The following is a 13,940-nucleotide window of genomic DNA, read 5'->3' on the forward strand; positions in this document are numbered from 1 at the left end:
GGGGCATTGCTGATAAGAGTCTCAAAGACTTTTCCTTTTGTTGGTTTGCCTGTACTGGCTTTGAACAGTGATCCTCCAGATCTCAGCCTCCTGAGTAGCTGGGAATGCAGACCAGACACCGACACCCAGCCCCTTCTGGAGAAATCTTACAGGTTCTCTGTTTTCTTTTGTTTTGTTGCTGGTCCTGGGTCTTGAACTCAGGACCTGGCCGTTGTCTCTGAGCCTCTTTGTGCTCAAAGCTAGTGCTTTACCATTGTCCATCAGTCTTCAGCTCAAGGCTGGCGCTCTACCACTTGAGCCACAGCACCACTTCTGGTTTTCTGGTGGTTCCTTGGAGATTAGAGTCTCACAGACTTTCCTGCCCAGGCTGGCTTTGAACCATGATCCTCAGATCTCAGCCTCCTGAGTAGCTAGGATGACAGGCGGGAGCCACCAGTGTCTGGCTGAGACTCTTCTCTCTACCTAGCAAAAAGCTGGAAGTGGAGCAATGGCTCAAGAAGTAGAGCACCAGCCTTGAACAAAAAACAGCTAAAGGAGAGCCTAAAGCCCTAAGTTCAAGCGCCAGTACTGGCACATGCGCGCACGCGCACACACACACACACATATATACACACACACACAGAGGGCTGGAAGAGATGGGGGAGAATGATGTCATGGATCAAGGTGCACTGTATTCAGAAACTGCTTCGTTGGATGGCAGCTCCTTTGTACAACTACTTAACAAATAAAAAATAAGTAAAAGAAAAAGATTTGCAGCAATGGCCAGTGAAAGATAAAAACAAAAGATCAGCCGGGCCCAGTGGCGCCCGCCTGTCATCCCGGCTACTCAGGAGGCTGAGATTGGAGGATCGCGGTTCAAAGCCAGCCTGGGCAGGAAAGTCCAGGAGACTCTGATCTCCAAATAAACCACCAGAAAACCAGAAGTGGCGCTATGGATCAAGTGGTAGAGTGCCAGCCTTGAGCTGAAGAGCTGAGGGACAGCGCCCAGGCCCTGAGTTCAAGTCCTACCACCACCAGACAGACAGACAACCACAAAACTAGTGCTGTGTTCAGGTGTCATCCATCAGCGAGTCGAGCAGGCCCACGTTCCCCTCTGTCCACCCCTGTTCTAAAAATGCCCTCCGAGAACGTCACCGCCACAAACGCAACAGAGCTGCCAGCAGGACAAAGTTACTCCTGCACAGACCGAGCGGCCATCACCAGAATCGGTCGCCAGCTCGCAGGGCAGGCAGGCCGCTCCCCTACTTATACCCCACACCGCAGGCCCCGCCCCTCCGCTCGGATTGGCTGAGCTCAGGTTCACATTCAGCTCCTGACTGGCTAGTTTGGATAGGGTAAAATATATTTACATAGGTTATCCCGCCCCTCTGCCTGGATTGGCTGAGCTCAGGTTCACATTCAGCTCCTCATTGGCTAGTTTGGATAGACTAAAATGTATTTACATGGGTTATCCCGCCCCTCTGCCTGGATTGGCTGAGCTCAGGTTCACATTCAGCTCCTCATTGGCTAGTTTGGATAGGGATATTTACATAGGTTATCCCACCCCTCTGCCTGGATTGGCTGAGCTCAGGTTCACATTCAGCTCCTCATTGGCTAGTTTGGATAGGGATATTTACATAGGTTATCCCGCCCCTCTGCCTGGATTGGCTGAGCTCAGGTTTACAGTCAGCTAATTTGGTTAGGGTAAAGTGTATTTACATAGGTTACCCCTCAGGCAGCAGGCCCCACCCCTCTGCTTGGATTGGCTGAGCTCAGGTCCACACTGATTCTGATTGGCTAGTTTGGTTAGGGTAAAATGTTTTTACATAGGTTACCCCTCAGGCAGCAGGCCCCACCCCTCTGCTCTGATTGGCTGAGCTCAAGCTCCCAGTCTGCTCCTGCTTACTGAATAGGGTAAGAGGTATTTACTGAAGGGTCACAGGTAACTTCAAAAGGTACCCACACCCTGGCTATTTCTAGAACAGTCTGGGGTGTGTGTGGTCCTTCCATCTTGAAAAGAAGCCAGTTGAGGACAAAGCCTGACATTCCAGAGACCCTCGCCTACCCTGGTCCGGAACAAGAGTGGAGCTACCCGGCCCGAGCCAGTCCTGGGGCTTGAACTCAGGGCCCGGGCGCTGGCCTGAGCTCGGCGCTCAGCGCTTCGCACAGCTCCACTGCTGTACGTCCATGCACAGCCTGACAGTCAAACCCTGCACGGCTGGACTCCGCTGGGCGGATGAATAAGGACAGGGGAAACGGAGCAGGTGGAAAATTACAGGTCGCCCCGCCCCCCCCGCCCCCAAAGCCTCTGCAAGTGTGGGATTTCCCAGACTTGGGGACTGACATGGGGGGGGAACAGGCCTTGAACAGATTTAGTTCCCAGCCCAGGCTCCCAGCCCCACACCCTAAAACTTCAGACCCCTTTTGTGGCTCCCACCTGTCATCCCAGCTAAATCAGGAGGCTGAGATCCCGAGGATCGCGGTTCAAAGCCAGGCTGGGCAGGGAAGTCCATGAGACTCTGATCTCCAAGGAACCACCAGAAAAGCACAAGCGGTGCTGTGGCTCAAGGGGTAGAGCGCCCGCCTGGAGCTGAAGAGCTGAGGGACAGCGCCCAGGCCCCGAGTTCAAGCCCCAGGACTGACAAAGCAAAGAAAGCATTCAGATTCCCCTTCCCCTTTGTCATTCCCCATACGGACCGGCAGGTGGCGCTACGAATGGCTCTCCCCCCCCCCCTCCCCAAAATAAACGAAAACTGAAGAGGAAACTCAGATTTGCTTTGGTTTTGTTTTCTCTTCTCTTGCGTGTGAGCTGTTTGTGCACAGTTCATCGCTCCCAGCATTCCTCCGGGAACAGTCCTCCCCCCCGCCCGCCCCCAGCCCTCCCCAACTGGGAGCTGCAGGCCCACAGCCCGGCGGGAAGACAGCTGAGGGCCGGCATCACAGCAGCCCCGAGTCATGTGAGTAATGGTGGTGGGCACTGAGAGGTGGGGGGAGCAGCTGCCCCCCATGCCACCCTGTTCTGGCTTATTTAGGGAGACAGGGCGCCCCCCTCAATACTGTCCCCCAACCCCCGCCTCCTCTTCCCCCTGAGGTCCGCAGGAACATCTGTCTTTGAACTCCAGGCTTAGCTTTTGCCTGGCTTTGCTCTGCTGCAGGGCTCGTGGTGGGGGGCAGCAGGGATTGGGGACCCCCACCCCCTCCCTCCTCTCCCCGTTACTTAGGTTAAGTCTGTAGGAATCCTTCCAGAAGAAAACCAGGGTTGGCCTCGATTCTCCACCCGTTCCGGGAAAGGGGAGGAGATGGCGGAGGCCAGGCGGGGGGTGGGGGGTGGGAGGGGGGTTGGGCCCCCCACGGGAGGGTGTCCACCTGCCCACGGGACCCCCCCACCCCCCAGTGGGGTCCCCCTCTGGCTTTGTGCACCGGCTTCTCCCATGGGAAGTTGAGGATAGAGGCTGGGCGCTGTTGCTCACTTCTGTAGTACCAGCCACTCCAGAGGCTGAGATCTGAGGGTCCTCAGCCCAGGCCAGCCCAAGGAGAAGAAAGGCTGCTCACTCCAGCCCCTCCGGGGCTCCCCATGACCCAGGCCCCCCCACTCCGGCCCCCTGACGCCCCAACTCCTCCTCCGGCAGGTGGCGTGCTCTCCTCTGGGTGTCGGCGCTGCTCGGCGGGGCCGGAGGCTCCAGCCCGCAGAAGCTCTTCGGGACGGTGACATCGCCGCGGTACCCCAAGCCGTACCCCAATAACGTCGAGACCACCACAGTCATCGAGGTGCCCCGGGGATACCGGGTGAAGCTGGTCTTCCGGATGTTCGACGTGGAGCCGTCCGAAGCGTGTTTCTATGACTACGTCAAGGTGGCCGCTGGCTTGGGAGGGGGGACGTGGGGGGGAGTCCCGGCTGAACCCCTCTGCAGACCCCCCACACACACCCCTGAAGGGGCGATGGCTCACTCACTGCCCGGTCCGGGCTGCCCACAGGTGTTAGAGCCCCCAACTCAACACAGCAACTGTCACCAAGCGCACGCCTGTCATCCCGGCCCCTCGGGAGGCTGAGGTGGGAGGATCCCAGATGGAGGCCAGCATGGGCGGGAGAGTCTGTGAGACACTGATCTCGCATAGGACACACACACACACACACACACACACACAGAGCCAGCGGGGCGCCCGTGGCTCCCGCCTGTCACCCCAGCTCCTCAGGAGGCTGAGATCCTGAGGATCGCGGTTCAAAGCCAGCCTGGGCAAGGAAAGTCCGTGCTAAGAGGCGGCGTTGGCCACCACCACAGTGAAATGGTGAAGCTTCCTTCACTCTGGCGGGATAACGGGAAGGACTTCCCAGACCTGCCCCTCACGGCCTCTTCCTCCCCCACACCCCCAGATCTCTGCGGATAAGAAGAGCCTGGGGCGGTTCTGTGGGCGCCCGGGGTCACCCCGGGGCCGCCCCCCCGGGAGGACGGAGTTCCTCTCCCTGGGGAACCGGATGCTGCTCACCTTCCACACCGACTTCTCCAACGAGGAGAACGGGACGGCCATGTTCTACAAGGGATTCCTGGCCTATTACCAGGCCGTGGGTGAGCGCCCGGGATGTGCGCCATGTTGAACGAGACACAGGAGAGGGACCCCACCTGTCATCCCCCGCCTGTCATCTCCAGCTACTCAGAGAGGCTGAGATCTAGAGGATCGCGGTCCAAAGCCAGCCAGGGCAGGGAAGTCTGTGAGACTCTGATCTCCCATGAATCACCAGAAAACCAGACATGGCGCTGTGGCTCAAGTGGTAGAGCGCCCGCCTTGAGCTGAAGAGCTGAGGGACAGCGCCCAGGCCCTGAGTTCAAGCCCCAGTATAAGTATGAGAGAGGAGAGGCCGGCCTTTCTTCCCAGGCCTCCAGTGAGTGGCCTCCCTGACTCTAGAAATCTCTAGCATGGAATCAAATAGTCCTCTTGCCTTTTTTGTTATTCATTTTGCTAGTCCTGGGGCTTGAACTCAGGGCCTGGGCGCTGTCCCTCAGCTCTTCAGCTCCAGGCTGGCGCTCTACCACTTGAGCCCCAGCGCCACTTCCCGGTTGTCCGGTGGCTCCTCGAGATCAGCGTCTCACGGCCTTTCCTGGCCTCCAACTGCGATCCTCAGACCTCGGCCTCCTGCGGCGCTGGGCTGGCCAGCGGGCGCCCGGCCTCATCCGGGCATTTTCCCTTGCAGACCTGGACGAATGCACTGCCCCACACAGCCCGCTGGACGGGGGCGCGGGGCCCCCGTGCCAACATCTCTGCCACAACTACATCGGGGGGTATTTCTGTTCCTGCCGTGCGGGCTACGAGCTCCAGAAGGACGGTTCGTGCCGAGGTGAGCGAGGCCGGGAGGGAGACAGCGGGGGGGGGTCCTGGGCCCCCCCGAGCATTCCCGGTGACCCCCGCCCCCCTCGCCTGGCCTCTGTCCCTCCAGCCGAATGCAGCCGGGAGCTGCACACGGAGCCCTCGGGGTTCATCTCCAGCCTCGAGTACCCCCGTCCCTACCCCCCGGACTTGAGGTGCAACTACAGCATTCGTGTGGACAGGGGGTTCAGCCTGCACCTCAAATTCCTGGAGCCCTTCGACATCGACGACCACCAGCAAGTCCACTGCCCCTACGACCAGCTCCAGGTACGGCCCCCAAATCCTCCTCTAGTGCCGTTTGGTGCCCATGCTAGGACTCGAACTCAGGACCTGAGCACCGTCCCTCAGCTCTTCAGCTCCAGGCGGGCGCTCTACCGCTTGAGCCACAGCGCCACTTCGGGTTTTCTGAGTGATTCATGGGAGATCAGAGTCTCACGGATTTTCCTGCCTAGGCTGGCTTTGAACTGCGATCCTCTAGATCTCAGCCTCCTGAGTGGCTGGGCTGACAGGCGGGAGCCATGGGTGCCCGGGAGACTTGGAGTCCAAACATGGCGAAGGCACCCCACACCCCTCCTCCGCCTTGAGCTGCCAGGCTGATCCCCAAGGGTGTGTGCTGGCCGGGCACCGTAGCTCCCGCCTGCCATCCCAGCCGCTCAAGATCTGCGGATGTGCATAAGCCAGACCAGGCAGTAAAACTGCGTGTGACCATGACAGCAAAAAGCCAGGGGTGGTGGCGCGGCTCATGCGGTAGAGCACCAGGCGTGAGCACAAAAGCGTGTGTGCCCAGGTCCTGAGTTCAAGTCCCAGCATGGGCATAAAGAACAATAAAAGAATCTCCACTGCTGTGTTCACCCCGGTCAGATCTACGCGAGCGGGAAGAGGCTGGGCGAGTTCTGTGGGAAGCAGAGGCCCCCGGACCTGGACGTCAGCAGCAACGCCGTGGACGTGGTGTTCTTCACTGACGAGTCAGGGGACAGCCGGGGCTGGAAGCTGCGCTACACCACCCAAAGTGAGCCCGGCGCGCTGGCAGCCAGCGGGGGGGGGGGGCTCGGTCCCACCTCAGCCCCCAAAACCATCACAGTGACATTGAAAACTCAGGCCGGGCGAGGTGGCGCCCGCCTGTCATCCCAGCGACTCAGGAGGCTGAGGCCCGAGGATCGCAGTTCGAGGCCAGCCCGGGCAGGGAAGTCTGGGAGACTCTGATCTCCCAGGCACCAGCAGAAAACCAGAAGTGGCGCTGTGGCCCAAGGGGTAGAGCGCCAGGCTGGAGCTGAAGAGCTGAGGGACAGCGCCCAGGCCCTGAGTTCAAGACCCAGGACTGACAACAACAACAATAATAATAATGATGACGACAGAATAAATATTTAAAATCCAGGCTCCTGCTTGGCTGGCCAGCCGTGAGGAATGCTGGGGTGGGGGAAGGAAGGTGGTCCCACAAGAAGCTTGTTTTCTGGGTCCCCCCAACAGCCGTCAAGTGCCCCCAGCCCAAGGCCCTGGATGAGTTCACCATCATCGAGAAGCTGAAGTCGCTGTATGAGTATCGGGACTACTTCGTGGCCACCTGCAAGCAAGGCTACCAGCTGGTAAAGGTGAGAGGGGCCCTGAGCCCCCCAGCCCCCAGACCCCCCATCTTGGGAGGAGCTCCACAGGCAGAGACCCCCCAAATCTCCTCAGTCCTAGTGAACATTGGTTGAGCTGGAAGAGACAACTGGTCAACCAGCTCCTCAACTTGACTACACACTAGAAACCTTGTTGTTGTGGTGTGTGTGTGTGTGTGTGTGTTTGTGTCGGTCGTGGGGCTTGAACTCAGGGCCTGGGCGCTGTCCCTCAGCTCTTCAGCTCAAGGCTGGCGCTCTACCACTTGAGCCACAGCGCCACTTCCGGTTTTCTGGTGGTTCAGTGGAGATCAGAGTCTCTCAGACTTTCCTGCCCAGGCTGGCCTTGAACCGCGATCCTCAGACCTCAGCCTCCTGAGTCGCTGGGATGACAGGCGTGCGCCACGGCGCCCGGCTTGGGGTGTGAGATGGTGACCCGGCCCCCTGTCACCTCTGCCCCCGCAGGGAGACCAGGTGCTGTCTTCCTTCAGCACCACGTGTGGACACGACGGCATGTGGGATCGAGCCATGCCCCGGTGCAAGAGTAAGTCACCATGTCTGCCACCCTCCCCCTCCTCCCTCCTCCTCAGGGGGCCCGCGGGGGAGGGAAAGAGGGTGCCCAGATCAGCGGCGCCCACCAACGCCTTCCTGCCCCTCCGTGATGGACGAATGAGCCCCGGAGTCTACGCAGGCGGGGCTGAACTTCCGCCCAACCCCCTGTCCACACCTCGGCCGAGTCTCGTAGCTCCCCTTCACCGTCCCTGCCGCTCACCGCCCCGCGTTCTCCACTAGTCAGGGACTGTGGACCGCCCCGCGCGCTGCCCAATGGGGACTTCCGCTACGTCACGGCCGAGGGAGTGAGCACCTACCAGGCCCAGATCCAGTACCAGTGCCGGGAGCCCTACTACGCCATGAGCACCCGGGAGGGCCGCAGCGAGGCCCAGCGGGGTAGGCCGGCGGCCGGCGGCCATCCCCGTCCCCTCCTGCCCGCCCTCCTCCGGGAAGGCCTCTGAGATTCCTCCCAGGCCAGCTGGGGTGGGAGGAAGGCGGGTAGGGAAGGGAGTAAAGTCACCCGAACGGGACCTGTAGCGCACGCCTGTCATCCCAGCCACTCAGGAGGCTGAGAGCGGAGGATCGCGCTTCAAAGCCAAACCCGGGGCGGGAAAGTCCGTGAGCTTCTGATCTCCAAGGAGATCTCACACACACACACACACACACACACACACACACACACACACATGCACACACACGCACGCACACCATCTAGTATGTCTGATTTGAACCATTCACTCGGTGCTCACCCCGTGAGTGCTTTCCCAGCACCCTGAGCCTCCGCCCTCTGGCAGATCAGCATTGATTGGGGTCCCCCCCCCCCCGCTGCAGGGGCCTACACCTGCACCGCGCAGGGCGTCTGGAAGAACGAGGAGGAGGGAGAGAAGATGCCCCGCTGTCTGCCAGGTATGGGGGTCAGAGTTCATTAGAGCCTTCCAGCTTTGGGGACCTAGAGGTTGAGGGGGGGAGGGAGAGAAAACCCCTTAACTTGGAGTGAAATAAAGAAAGGAGGGGAAAGGGTGTGGTGGCTCCCGCCTGTCATCCCAGCCACTCAGGAGGCTGAGATCTGAGGATTGTGGTTGGAGGCCAGCCTGGGCAGGAAAGTCCATGAGACTCTGATCTCCCATGAACCACCCGAAAACCAGAAGTGGCGCTGTGGCTCAAGGGGTAGAGCACCCGCCTTTTTTTTTTGTCAGTCATGGGACTTGAACTCAGGGCCTGGCCGCTGTCCCTCAGCTCTTCGGCTCAAGGCGGGCGCTCTACCACTTGAGCCACGGCGCCATTTCTGGTTCTCTGGTGGTTCATTGGATCTAAGTCAGACCCCTCGGGCCGTGGTGTGTGTTGCAGTGTGCGGGAAGCCGGTGCACCCCGTGCGGGAGAAGCAGCGAATCATCGGGGGCCACACGGCCGAGCTGGGCAACTTCCCGTGGCAGGCCTACACCCACATTTACGGCCGGGGTGGGGGGGCCCTGCTGGGGGACCGCTGGGTCCTCACGGCGGCCCACACGCTGGCCCCCAAAGACTACGAGCCCCACGATGCCCACGAGCGCCCCCCGATCGACGTGTTCCTGGGCCACACCAACGAGGAGGAGATCAAGAAACTGGGGGTGCGCCGCGTGCGCCGCGTCCACGTGCACCCCGACTACCGCCAGGACCAGCCGCACAACTTTGAGGGTGACCTGGCCCTGCTGGAGCTGGAGAGCAGCGTCCCCCTCGGCCCCCACCTTCTGCCCATCTGTCTCCCCGACAACGAGACTCTGTACGAGCCGGGCCTCGTGGGCTTCGTCAGCGGCTTTGGCCTCACGCGCGACAAGATCGCCTTCGACCTCAGGTTCGTGCGGCTGCCCGTGGCCCAGCGCGGGGCCTGCGAGACGTGGCTCCGGAGCAAAGGAAGCCACGATGTCTTCTCCCACAACATGTTCTGCGCGGGGGACCCCAGGCTGAGACAGGATGCCTGTCAGGGGGACAGCGGGGGCGTGTTCGCGGCCAGGGACCACGAGGCTGACCGCTGGGTGGCCACGGGCATCGTGTCGTGGGGCATCGGCTGCGGCCGTGGCTACGGGTTCTACACCAAGCTCCTCGGCTACGTGGATTGGATCCAGAAGGTGATGGGGGAGGAAGAGGAGGGCTGAGAGCCCCCCGAATCCACCTAGAAGGCAAGCTAGAAAAAGGATCGTGGGAGGGGGGCTGGGGGGAGAGTCTGGTGCCTCACGTCTGTAATCCCGGCCACTTAGGAAGCTGAGATGGAGGAGGAGGCCCAGGCAGGGAAATCTGTAGGACTCTTACCTCCAATAAATGGCTCAAAACAAAACAAACAAACCAGTTCTTAAGCGGTAGAGCATTAGCCTTGAGGGGAAACGCGGTAGTGTGTTAGCCTTGAGCAAAGAAAGCTCAGGGACAACACCCAGGCCCTGAGTTCAAGCCCCAGGACTGACAGAAAGGAAGGAAGGAAGGGAGGGAGGGAGGGAGGAAGGGAGGGAAAGGAAGGAGGGAGGGAGGGAGGGAAATATCATGTAGCCACTTGGACATAACTACTAAGATTCATATTAAAATCACGCATACAGAATGATACTCTGTGAAATTAATTCTCTTTATTGGCTTTACTATAGTTCCATCCCCACCCCTGCCTGTTTAATTTGTTTTAAGATAGGGTCAAGCCGGGATTGGTGGCTCCCACCTATCATCTCAGCTACTCAGGAGGCTGAGATGTGAGGATCGAGGTTCAAGGCCAGCCCAGGCAGAAAAGTCTGTGAGACTCTGATCTCCCATGAACCACCAGAAAACCAGAAGTGGTGCTGTGGTTCAAGTGGTAGAGCACCAGCCTTGAGCTGAATAGCTGAGGGACAGCGCCCAGGCCCTGAGTTCAAGCCCCGGGACTGACCAAAACAGAGGAAGAGGAGGAGGAGGAGGAGGAAGGAGAAGGAGGAAGAGGAGGAGGAGGGGGGGGAGGAGGAAGATTTTTCAGGGTCTTTTATTGTGCCAGGCTTGGAGCATGAATCCAGGGCCTGGGTGTGTGCCTCTTGGCTTTCTCACTTGTATTGCTCAAGGCTGGCACTTTGCCACTTGAATCATACCCTCACTTCCTTTTTTGCTGGTTAATTGAAATGAACAGTGTCACAGATGTATCTACCCAGGCTGGCCTCGAACCACGATCCTCAGCTCTCAGCCTCCTGAGTCGCTGGGATGACAGGGGGGAGCCACGCCCCCCCCCCCCCCGCGGCTCATTGCCAATTCTACTAGACCTGGGACGCCCGGCGGTGGACAGAGATTTTGTGCGACACTTTTGTCCTTGGTACTAAAGTTTGAACTCTGGGCCTCACACTTGCTAGTCAGGATCTCTTCTTGCTGGGCCAGGCCTCCAGACCCAATTTTTGCTGCTTAGCATTGAGATAGGATCTCATTTCCTGTCTGAGCGATGAAACTCACCTAAATTAGTCTCCCTGGTGGCCGGGATTAAAGAGGTGTGTGTCTCCCCATGCAGATCTTCATTGACAAGGAGGGTCTCACCAACCTTTTGATTTTTCTTGTCAGTCCTGGGGCTTGAACTCAGGGCCTGAGCACTGTCCCTGAGCTTCTTTGGCTCAAGGCTGGCGCTCTACCCCTTGAGCCACGACGCCACTTCCGGCTTTTTCTGTCTGTGGTAGTGAGGATTCGAACCCAGGGCTCCATGCATGCTAGGCGAGCGCTCTACCCCTGAGCCACCTGCCCAGCCCCTCGACCTTTTATTTTTTTCCTCCCTGGGCTGACCTGGAACCGTGATTCCCAACAATCTCCGCCTCCCAAGTGGCCGGGATTACGGGCGGGAGCCACTGGTGTGGGTCACTTGGTTCTCGGTGACTCAGCAGACTCTTCTGTGGTTGGAATTTTCCCGGTTACATCACTGCAGTTACCCAACCGCTGAGGTCCAAGGTTGAATCTGCCCCTTTGGTTTATGGAAGGCCAAAGTCCTGTCTTGATAAACTCAAACAGGACCCTGTCATCATCTGGTTTAAAACAAGCGACCTCTGGGAAGCCACGTGTCCCAACAGGACAGAGGTCCCCTGCTCTTCTTCCCAGTCCTCAACTTTCATAAGACGCCCTTTGAGATCCACAGCACCCTAACACACCACTCCCCCCCCCCCCGTCCTGCGTCTCCAGGTCAGGGTGTAGCTCTGAGGTAGAGCCTTTGCTTCACGTGAACAGCGCCCTGGGGTCCAGCCTCAGCACCCATAAAATGAAGATTTAAAATAAGTCAAGTTCCAGGCCCACACTGGTGGCTCACGCCTGGAATCCCTGCGTAGCTGGGATTGAGCTTGAGATGTAAGGATGGAGGGTCAAAGCCGGCCCAGGCAGGGAAGCCAGTGAGACTATTTCCAATGAACCATCCAAAAGCCTGAAGTGGAGCTGTGGCTCAAGTGGTAGAGCACCAGCCTTGAGTAAAAAAGCTGAGAGACAGTGCCCAGGCCCCGAGATCAAGCCCCAGGACAAGAAGGAAGGAAGGAAGGAGAGGGAAGGGAGGGAAGGGAGAAAATTAAGCCAGGTGTCAGTGGTTTACGTTTGTGATCCCAGCCACTCAGGAGGTGGAGATCATGGTTCAAAGCCAGCCAGGATAGGAAAGTCTATGATACTCTTATCTCTAATAAACCACCAAAAAGTGGGTCCTGGAGCTGTGGTTCAAAGCGGTTGAGCACTAGCCTTGAGCAAAAAAAAAAAAAAACTAGCTCAGAGACAGCGCCCAGGCCCTGAGTTCGAGACCCACGACCGACAAAACAGAGAAAGAAGCTAAACCCCTTGTGTAGCAGGCTGTTAAATACGATTTGCTTGCAGCCCGTGGGTCACAATACGATGATCTTCAATGCACTCCTCTGTGGGTCGGAAGGTTTGGGGGAAAATAAGACGCAGCCATCGGGAAGGGGGTTCTGACTCCGGTTTATTGCCAGGAATCGCTGGGAATGATTAGTCACAGGGAATCCCCACCAGATGTAAAACAAGGAGACAAACACAAAACCATTCCAAGAATTGCTGCAGAACTGAACGAGAAGACAGGCCTTCCCAAGGCCCCCCAATACCCAGCCCAAGGCCCCCCAATACAGCCCAGATCCCTTCCTCTAAGCCAGGCCTGGTGGTGTGGACCATCCAGCTGCCTGTGTGCGGGGCACTGGTGCTCACGCCTGTAATCCCAGCCACCCAGAGGCGGCTGAGCTTTGAAGAAGGCGGGTTCGAAGCCAGCCTGATCTCCAATGAAGCACCCAAACAAAAAGCCACAAAGGGGAAACGTGCGTGGCCCAAGTGGTAGAGCGCCAGCCTTGAGCAGAAAGAAAAAGGGGCTGGGAAGGTGGCTCAGCAGTAGAGCGCTCGCCTCGCAGGCATCAGGCCCTGGGTTCGATTCCTGGGTGCCCACCTACACAGAAGAAGCCCGGAGGGGCGCTGTGGCTCAGGCGGTAGCGCGCCAGCCTTGAACTGCAGCAGCTCAGGGACAGCAGCCGGGCCCGGACTTCAAACGCTCTCCACCCCGCCATGCACTGATTGGTGGACATTGCTTCGATGATTTGCATGTGGAGGGGGAGGCTGGCACCTCATTGGGCGTCGCTGGTGAGTCGGTAATTTGCAGGTGGAGGGGGAGGCTGGCACCTCATTGGGCGTCGCTGGTGGGTGAGTCGGTGATTTGCATGTGAGCGGGGAGGCTTGCACCTCATTGGTTGTTGCCGGTGATGATTTGCATGAGGAGGAGGAAGGCTGGCACCTAATTGGTTGTCGCTGGTGAGTCGGTGATTTGCATACAGAGGGGGAGGCTGGCACCTCATTGGTCTTCAGCGGTTGATGATTTGCATGAGGAGGGGGAGGCTGGCACCTCATTGGTCGTTGCTGATGATGATTTGCATGTGGAGGAGAGGAGGCTGGCACCTCATTGGTCGTCACTGGTGAGTCAGTTATTTGTATACAGAGGGAGAGGCTGGCACTTCATTGGTCGTTGCTGGTGGTGATTTGCATGCGGAGAAGAGGCTGGCACCTCATTGGTCGTCAGCGGTAATGATTTGCATGAGGAGGGGGAGGCTGGCACCTCATCGGTCGTCACTGGTGAGTCGGTGATTTGCATACAGAGGGGGAGGCTGGCACCTCATTGGTCGTCAGCGGTGATGATTTGCATGCGGAGGGGGAGGCTGGCACCTCATTGGTCGTCAGCGGTGATGATTTGCATGCGGAGGGGGAGGCTGGCACCTCATTGGTCGTCGTCGGCGCCGTCGTTCTCCCGCATGGTCTTCAGGATCCAGTCGAGGTAGCGGCTGACCTTGGTGTAGACGCCGTAGGTGCCGCACTTGGTGCCCCACGACACCAGGCCGGCCACGTAGAAGCGGGGGTGGTCGTCGTCGCGGTGCTGGGGGTCGCGGACGGCCAGGGCGCCGCCGCTGTCGCCCTGGCAGCTGTCCACGCCCCGCTCCCCGGCGCAGATCATGTTGTCGGTGAAGGCGTAGG

The 13,940-nt window shown here is 58.9% G+C and overlaps 2 protein-coding genes across 2 annotated transcripts in view; one reads left to right on the forward strand and one right to left on the reverse strand.

Annotated features, from left to right (window-relative positions):
* The first annotated feature begins 2,833 nt into the window (after positions 1 to 2,833).
* On the forward strand, positions 2,834 to 9,730 carry C1r (complement component 1, r subcomponent). The gene is made up of 11 exons (XM_013023692.1): positions 2,834 to 2,936; positions 3,609 to 3,831; positions 4,352 to 4,544; positions 5,168 to 5,311; positions 5,411 to 5,607; positions 6,202 to 6,349; positions 6,808 to 6,929; positions 7,401 to 7,479; positions 7,728 to 7,883; positions 8,319 to 8,393; positions 8,835 to 9,730. Coding segments are annotated over exons 1-11 (2,124 nt in total). The 5' UTR covers positions 2,834 to 2,934; the 3' UTR covers positions 9,620 to 9,730.
* Positions 9,731 to 13,518: 3,788 nt separating this feature from the next.
* C1s (complement component 1, s subcomponent) overlaps positions 13,519 to 13,940 on the reverse strand; it is a 10,816-nt gene continuing 10,394 nt past the window's right edge. The window contains exon 11 of the mRNA XM_013023581.1: positions 13,519 to 13,940. Within this exon, the coding sequence (XP_012879035.1) occupies positions 13,687 to 13,940 (254 nt within the window). The 3' untranslated portion in view covers positions 13,519 to 13,686.

Source organism: Dipodomys ordii, unplaced genomic scaffold (assembly GCF_000151885.1).
Source record: "Dipodomys ordii isolate 6190 unplaced genomic scaffold, Dord_2.0 Scaffold69, whole genome shotgun sequence".
NCBI lineage: Eukaryota > Metazoa > Chordata > Mammalia > Rodentia > Heteromyidae > Dipodomys > Dipodomys ordii.